We start from the raw sequence: 9,177 nt of genomic DNA on the forward strand, positions 1-9,177 counted from the left end.
TGCGATGCAGTGCCTTAGACCACTGCGCCACTCAGGAGACTAATTTTAATGGTGACCTGTTTCAACAATCAGTCCACATTGTAAGCCTGCTGTGAATAAAAACATTGGTGATTCATCAGCACTCTACATTTTGATTGTGTAGTCGAATACAATATATACCTAGAGCTATGAAGTGCTATAGTTTGATCAAGAAGAGAGGCCATCCTTGACAGACGAAGTCAGGAAACATGAAATACCAAAAGAACTTGATCCATTTTATTGTATTTTTTTTACATCTCTGGAAACTTTTACACACCATCTCAGTACAGAATGACTAGTGACATACACACGCACATACAGCAACACTTACACTCACAGACACGCTTCAGTTATGACTGTTCTTACACTGTACATTCTGACCTCTTCAGCTTTACAGGACTCAATCGTGGAGGGTCAGTCATATTCAACCATACGTTACCTGAAATGACCACCGTCCCAATCAACATCCTCATCTTTTCAAAGTCATAGTTGCGTTTCATCAATTCGTTTTAAGAATTAAAATCAAAACTTGTAGAGGGGGTTGGGTTTTGTAGTCCAATAAACACCCCTGGACTACATTTCCCAGTCTGTGTCATTTCCCCTGTGGGCATTTTACTGTAATGAGTACTTCTTGTTGCAGCCGGTGTGGAAGCAGGAGGGGTGTATGGCCCTTCCTGTCACAAGGGGAAAGGCGAGGAATGTCTGATGAATGTGGGAGAGAAGGGGTGCGCCAAGGCTCAAAATTCAGGAGGGAGGAGGGGGGGCAATGGACACCCAACCAGGGGGTGAGGATTCATGGAGTCTTGGCTCCTTGTTTTGATTTTCCAGTCAGGTGTCTCATCCAAATACTCACACAGGATTGACTCTGCAATAACAACCTTTGACCCCACTGTTTTGACCCCTGAGGTCACACAGACAGACAGGTGGATAAGAATACTGTGTGTGTGGCCACAACAGGTACACACACTTGTTTGGGAGGAACTACAGTTGATATAGCATTGACAGTTGGTTTTGCGGGGTAGGGATGTGGAATGGGATGGGGGTGGTCCTGGATGAGGAGAGGGGTAGTAGAGGTGGGGTGTCTATTTGTGCCTGCTGCCTCTCCTCTTCATGGCGGCAGTACACTGAGGGCAGTACCACTTCCCCTTGGGGGCTTCTGTTAGGCCCACGCAGCCGTAGTGGAACCACTCGATGGGGCACTGCACAAACACACACGGGGCACTCAGGTTAGCTCTCATGCATCATCTCTCATTTGACAAAGTCCTATGTGAAAGTAATGAGGTAACAGTTGTAGAATATGAGAAAAGCACTCCCAAATGGAAATGGGTACTTACGTCTTGGTTATCACAGCCCACCATTTCTCCATAAGACACCTTTAACAAAAGAGAAACCATTTTAGTTAACCTGTCAGCAGTAGGTGTGTGCTGTCCAGAGTGTGAGAGAGAGTGGGTCTCTGGATGTGTGTACCTGGTTGCAGATGCAGTAGCGGGGTTCGTTGGGGTCGTAGGTCCAGTCCACCTGGTTGTTGGTCTCAGACTCTGGGAGGGCCGAGGCCTGCTGGGACAGCTCCTGAGCCAGGGCTGAGGAAGAGGAGCACGACGACAGGGACGAAGACGACGAGGAGGATGACGACTGGTGGTTGGAAGACTTGGTGTTGCCTCTGTGGAGGGGCAGGGGAGAGAAGACTGAGCAGTTTAGACAAGCTCTCAATTTTTCATCTTCACATCTTCATTTATTCATGCTGTGGGGGCAGAGTTGAAAAGCATGGCTGGCATAATGTGGCGTGACATCATGGGACTGGACACTGAAATGATGTAGCGTGATTTGGCCTGACGTCTGTTCTTCTGATGTGGGGTGATGCAGGGTGGATTGATACGGTTCAGTAAGGCATGAAATTATGTGATATCACTGGAGAAGACCACTAGCTAGGGCTTGTCATGCTTGTCTGAGCGTACGGGAGGCTGTGTGTGTGTGTGCATATAAGCTGTGTCGTACTTGGTCTTGCGTCCGCCGCGGGAGTCGGAGGCGACGGCTGAGCCGGCGGGGGTGAGGGTCTGGGTGAGGGTGTTGGCCAGGGCAGAGGTGGAGTAGGCCCCTGTGGCATCCCGGGAGGTCAGGGAGAACTCCCTCCCCAGCTGGAAGTCATTGTTCTTGATGGCCTCGTAGCTAGCCTTCAGACTGCTAGTCCTCCTGCCCTCCTTCATCTGACATCGAGGGGGAGGGGAGGGGGAGAGAGAAGGAGGGCACAGAGAGGGAAAGGCAGAGAGAGAGAGACACACATAGCCATGAACAGGGTTAGTTACAGTCAAACATCGACAAACATCAGTTACACATTCAAGGACATTTGTCCCGATCAGATAAGATAATTCTCAGAACAGACAGACTGGTTCAAGACACTGATACAGATCCGCATCAGTGCAGCACTCATATGAATAAATCAGAAGGCCATGGAGTTGGGGGAGTGTGAGAGAGTTTGTGAGACAGATAGAGTGTGAGAAAGAGGGAGAGAGAATGTGTGTGTTTATACCTGTGCGGTGGCCTGTACAGCCTGCGCTGCAGCCATGGTGATGGCCCCTGCCCCAGCCCCGGGCAAAGCAGTCAGAGAGCTAAGGTTGTAGGAGGCCAGGGGCTGGGATGAGTTCACACTGTACACGTTGTTAGAGACTGACGTTGTGCTGTTGGTCCGACAGCCCGGTGTGTTCTCCTTGGAGGCATCTGACGTGAGTGTGGAAAGCAGGGCTTCTGATTTGAACTTCTTCTCTGGGACGTGCTCTGTAGTGTGGTGGCTTGGTTGCGTGGTATACTTCCTCTCTGTCACACACAAACATGACATTATTTACTACCTTCATGACCTCACATACAGTGAGGGAAAAAACGTATTTGATCCCCTGCTGATTTTGTACGTTTGCCCACTGACAAAGAAATGATCAGTCTATAATTTTAATGGTAGGTTTATTTGAACAGTGAGAGACAGAATAACAACAACAAAAATCCAGAAAAACGCATGTCAAAAATGTTATAAATTGATTTGCATTTTAATGAGGGAAATAAGTATTTGACCCCTCTGCAAAACATGACTTAGTACTTGGTGGCAAAACACTTGTTGGCAATCACAGAGGTCAGACGTTTCTTGTAGTTGGCCACCAGGTTTGCACACATCTCAGGAGGGATTTTGTCCCACTCCTCTTTGCAGATCTTCTCTAAGTCATTAAGGTTTCGAGGCTGACGTTTGGCAACTCGAACCTTCAGCTCCCTCCACAGATTTTCTATGGGATTAAGGTCTGGAGACTGGCTAGGCCACTCCAGGACCTTAATGTGCTTCTTCTTGAGCCACTACTTTGTTGCCTTGGCCGTGTATTTTGGGTCATTGTCATGCTGGAATACCCATCCACGACCCATTTTCAATGCCCTGGCTGAGGGAAGGAGGTTCTCACCCAAGATTTGACAGTACATGGCCCCGTCCATCATCCCTTTGATGCGGTGAAGTTGTCCTGTCCCCTTAGCAGAAAAACACCCCCTTAGCATAATGTTTCCACCTCCATGTTTGACAGTGGGGATGGTGTTCTTGGGGTCATAGGCAGCATTCCTCCTCCTCCAAACACGGCGAGTTGAGTTGATGCCAAAGAGCTCCATTTTGGTCTCATCTGACCACAACACTTTCACCCAGTTCTCCTCTGAATCATTCAGATGTTCATTGGCAAACTTCAGACGGGCATGTATATGTGCTTTCTTGAGCAGGGGGACCTTGCGGGTGCTGCAGGATTTCAGTCCTTCACGGCGTAGTGTGTTACCAATTGTTTTCTTGGTGACTATGGTCCCAGCTGCCTTGAGATCATTGACAAGATCCTCCCGTGTAGTTCTGGGCTGATTCCTCACCGTTCTCATGATCATTGCAACTCCACGAGGTGAGATCTTGCATGGAGCAAGGGAGATTGACAGTTATTTTGTGTTTCTTCCATTTGCGAATAATCGCACCAACAGTTGTCACCTTCTCACCAAGCTGCTTGGCGATGGTCTTGTAGCCCATTCCAGCCTTGTGTAGGTCTACAATCTTGTCCCTGACATCCTTGGAGAGCTCTTTGGTCTTGGCCATGGTGGAGAGTTTGGAATCTGATTGATTGATTGCTTCTGTGGACAGGTGTCTTTTATACAGGTAACATATTGAGATTAGGAGCACTCCCTTTAATTGTGTGCTCCTAACCTCAGCTTGTTACCTGTATAAAAGACACCTGGGAGCCAGAAATATTTCTGATTGAGAGGGGGTCAAATACTTATTTCCCTCATTAAAATGCAAATCAATTTATAACATTGTGAGGGGTTTTCTGGATTTTTTTGTTGTTATTCTGTCTCTCACTGTTCAAATAAACCTACCATTAAAATTATACACTGATCATTTCTTTGTCAGTGGGCAAACGTACAAAATCAGCAGGGGATCAAATACTTTTCCCCCTCACTGTAGGAAAGCAGCAAATCATCTATACAAACAAAGCTCCTTAAACAATATACATTTCTCTACTGACATGGAACAACTCCAAAAGAAAGTCAGCCAAACAGCCAAGACCTGTACTTACTCTCCACGGTGGTGTGTGAGTGGACGTGGTGGTTGTTGACGGGCTGAGAGGGGCTGTCCATCTCTAGGGATCCTGACAGAGGAGAGAGGCAATGTCAGAGCTGGCTCTCAGTGACAACACTGACAGACACAAGAAACAACACTTGCCCCCCTAGCAGGGCTGAAATATCCCGATGGGCAGATTGATAATATCCCACTATCGCGGAATTGCAACAGAAACAAGACTAGCAAAAAGTATCCTGTCAGCCCAACATTCTGATAGGGCCAAGAGGGTTAAGATGAAGGGGATGGGTCTCCTGACATGTTGTGATTGACAGGTGTGACTCACGTCTCTCCAGGATCTCGGTGATGCCAGCGTTGTCAGCCTCTAGCTCCATCTTGAACTTAGCCAGCTCCTGGTCTAGCTTCCTCAGGTGGCGGTCCACCTGGAACACACACACCATAACTGTAGCTCAGTTGGTAGAACATAGCGCTTGCAACGCCTGGGTTGTGGGTTCGTTTCCCACGGAGGGCCAGTATGAAAATGTATGCACTCACTAACTGTAAGTCGCTCTGGATAAGAGCGTCTGCTAAATTACTAAAATGTAAATAACGTCATAATATACAGGTACAACTTCAATATGCGATACTGTTCATTCCCGACAATATAGGTGTTAAACAAACCCCCCAAGATTTTACACATTGAGTATTCACTATGAAATACATCAACATCAAAAGATAGAAACGTCAATATCAAAATAAATATTAGAAACATCTGAAGAGACTGACAATTTAGTGACTTCCAAATAATTTGCAGTGTTTGATTGCCACCTAGTGGCACATCAGAGAACGCACAGTTCTGAGCAGAACATTTTATATTTTAGTGGTGACATCTTGAAAAAGGCCACCAGCGACAACGGTTCTCCTCTAACTCCCCTTATCCCTACATTTACATTTTAGTCATTTAGCACCTTTTTATAGAAGTGATTCCCATATTTTTTGTGCTGACACCAACCTACAGCATTTACATTTTTCCCATGACCCATTAGACAAACCAGACATCGTTAGACATAGCTCCGTCTTGGCATTCAAATTCCAACTCACCAGATCATAAATCTGATTGGCCAGCTGTACTTTCTCATCTGCATCCTCCAATGCCTTATAATAGTCCTGAAACGGAGAGAAAAAGCAGTCAGAGGCTGACACCATCTCAAAAAAGAAAGAATGCCTTTCCTGAACTAATTCACACTTTTTATTTTCTTCTTACTAGCTTCAACTTTGCTGATAGCTACTTTATTGAGGAAAAATGTACTTACTATGACTGTGATATGTGGTTGTCCCACCTAACTATCTTAAAGATGACTGCACTAAAGTCACTCTGGATAAGAGCATCTGCTAAATGACTAAAATGTCAACGACAAAGCACAAAGACTCACCACAAAAAGTGCGGTAGTACAGCCTTATCGTTTTTTAATTTTTTTTAGGGGATTTAAAGAACAAAACTGTATTTCTGAAAAGGGAAATACACATAAATCTTAGATTTATTTGGCACCTTTTTGATGACTCCCATCTGCTCTTCCCTCCACTCTGGCTTGTTCTTCTTTGCATTGACAAAGAATTCATTCACCCTCTGCTCCAACTGGTCCATGGCATCTACAGCAAATGGGAGCAGTGAGCAATCTGGACAGGTGTGTCTGAGACACTAATTATATGGGTTTATACTCTGCATGCATGTGGATGAATTCATATTTACTTGTACTTCAATGCTGACCAGAAGGGCTAATATTACATGCGGTGTCCGTGGACCGGCCTACTTGTGATTAAAACTACCAGTGAACCGAACCACTTCTAATAAATCTGTGGTTCCCAACCTTTTTCGATTACTGTACCACCAAATGAATTTTGCTTTGCCCGGAGTACCTCTGAAGTAAATGCATTTTACCAGAAGACCTATGGTCTCATGAGTCTTCTCAAGTACCCCCTGTGGAACGGCCAAGTACCCCCAGGGGTCCTAGTACCCCTGGTTGGGAACCACTGTACTAAATTAATATTGGTGCATGTTCTAGCTAGTAAACAGTTCGTGTGTATGTAGCTAGTTAAAGTTACATGATAAAACCGCTAACTAGCTACATGTATAACATTAATACTACATGTGATGTGCACTCCCCGAATCCATGTACCCTGCTTTGTTTACATTCATTGTTCAACTTCTGTGCATGCACACATGATTAGCAATCGTTAGTTGGACATCTATAAGGAAAACAAATATCATAACATACACATGATGTTCTTTTGTAATTTCTATAACCCTAGCTAGAATCATACAAACCCACTAACTTGTTTCTCAGGTTACTGAAAGTTGTTGCATTGTTATATTAGCCAAGTTCGCTAACGTTAGCTAGCTGTGTTAGTTATACAAATACAAATACTGCATTTAACAAATGTTTATTTGGCCGGTAACTAACGTTAACTAGTGTTAAGAGTTCGATTCTTTATTCTGCACCATGAGCCTAAAAAGTGCGAAATTGAGAAGTATTTGTTTTTCAACTTGAAAAATGCTCGCCGGTGAAGTGTTTAGAGACTGTCACGCTGTAGCAATGCATACTCTGAACTTGCAGGTCCATCTCTCTCATTTCCGTAAACCTGTCGCGGAGATCCATGGGTAGCTGCTCGATCACTGCCAGAGAGAAGAAAAAGCGAATATAGGAGTTAGCATTGCTAGGCTAACAGTCCGGGCGCGCTCCGGATAAAATTATGCACATTTACGGCAGTAAATACACAAATATTACCACCTAGGCGTAAAATAAACCTAATACTCACTCTCGAGGTAATCCTCTAGATACAGCATTTTGGCAAATTAGATATTTTAGGCGTTTATGAAAATACTTTGTGTCTTTCAATATGGCGCCGCAAGCCGCTGTGTCCCCAAGAAAAAATACCACTGGCAAACTGAGGTCAGAGGACGTGACGTCTGTAGCGACGTGGAATGTGATTGGCCAGATATGGAGTTGTGTGCTAAACTTCAAAATTCCCTTAGTTCCTGTAGTTCATAGACATATCAATTTCAAACGTTGACTGAAGTAACATAATTTCACTTTTCCAACGTGGAAAATACTATTTAATCATCAAACTTCAATGCAAATGCCCTATTTATTTTAATTTTAAATGAATACTTGATCAAAGGGAAATATCTTATTTGTAGCCTCAATGCAGGTGAGCAACAATAATGCTCATCTGGCACAATTGATATTGTGTAATTTAATTTAATTAATTAATTTTAATTTAATTAATTTTAATTTAATTTTAATTTAATTTTAGTCATTTAGCAGACGCTCTTATCCAGAGCGACTTACATGAGCAATTAGGGTTAAGTGCCTTGCTCAAGGGCACATCGACAGATTCTTCACCTAGTCGGCTCTGGGGATTAGAACCAGCGACCTTTCGGTTACTGGCACAACGCTCTTAACCACTAAGCTACCTGCCGCCCCCCCGTGTAGGCCTACACATACATTGAATTGAGATATTATTTAACTATAACAAACACATTCAACTATAAGTAACACACCGAGAAAAAACAAACATCCCCTATTTGAATAGTCAAACAGATTGTGGATCTAAGTTCATTATATGCCTAATATACAGTGCCTTCAGAAAGTATTCACACCCATTGACTTTTTTGTTGTGTTACAAAGTGGGATTAAAATGGATTTAATTGTCATTATTTTGTCAACGATCTACACAAAATACTAAATAATGTCAAAGTGAAAGAAAAAATCTAACATTTGTGAAAACAAATATGAAAAATAAAACACAAATATACAGTATCTTGATTAGACAAGTATTCAACCCCCTGAGTCAATACAGTGCCTTGCAAAAGTATTCATCCTCCTTGGCGTTTTTCCTATTTTGTTGCATTACAACCTGTAATTTCAATGGATTTTTATTTGGATTTCATGTAATGGACATACACAAAATAGTCCAAATTGGTGAAGTGGAATGAAAAAAATAACTTGTTTCAAAAAATTATAAAAAAAAATTAACGGAAAAGTGGTGCGTGTATATGTATTCACCCCCTTTGCTATGAAGCCCCTAAATAAGATCTGGTGCAAACAATTACCTTCAGAAGTCACCTAATTAGTTAATTAAAGTCCACCTGTGTGCAATCTAAGTGTTACATGATCTGTCACATGATCTCAGTATATATACACCTGTTCTGAAAGGCCCCAGAGTCTGCAACACCACTAAGCAAGGGGCACCACCAAGCAAGCGGCACCATGAAGACCAAGGAGCTCTCCAAACAGGTCAGAGACAAAGAACAATTGACCGCTGGCTATGTCCCTTCCGTCTTCAAGAGAGCGAGAGTTGCACCCCTTCTCAAAAAACCAACACTCGATCCCACTGATGTCAACAACTACAGACCAGTATCCCTTCTTTCTTTTCTTTCCAAAACTATTGAGCGTGCCGTCTTTAGCCAACTCTCTTGCTATCTCTCTCAGAATGACCTTCTTGATCCAAACCAGTCAGGTTTCAGGACTGGTCATTCAACTGAGACTGCTCTTCTCTGTGTCACGGAGGCTCTCCGCACTGCTAAAGCTAACTCTCTCTCCTCT

General features: G+C 43.7%; 1 protein-coding gene across 1 annotated transcript; it reads right to left on the reverse strand.

Annotated features, from left to right (window-relative positions):
- Positions 1-233: 233 nt before the first annotated feature.
- Positions 234-7,510, reverse strand: LOC311139210 (inhibitor of growth protein 3). The gene is made up of 11 exons (XM_084174115.1): positions 7,388-7,510; positions 7,173-7,244; positions 6,120-6,220; positions 5,672-5,737; positions 4,917-5,013; positions 4,590-4,661; positions 2,546-2,829; positions 2,014-2,222; positions 1,486-1,678; positions 1,353-1,391; positions 234-1,217 (listed from the first exon to the last, which is right to left on the reverse strand). The coding sequence occupies exons 1-11, from the start codon at positions 7,413-7,415 to the stop codon at positions 1,101-1,103; spliced, it is 1,278 nt and encodes a 425-aa protein (XP_084030241.1). The 5' UTR covers positions 7,416-7,510; the 3' UTR covers positions 234-1,100.
- Between the last annotated feature and the right edge of the window lie 1,667 nt (positions 7,511-9,177).

Source organism: Coregonus lavaretus, assembly GCF_964263955.1.
Source record: "Coregonus lavaretus genome assembly, chromosome: 13".
NCBI classification, from domain to species: domain Eukaryota; kingdom Metazoa; phylum Chordata; class Actinopteri; order Salmoniformes; family Salmonidae; genus Coregonus; species Coregonus lavaretus.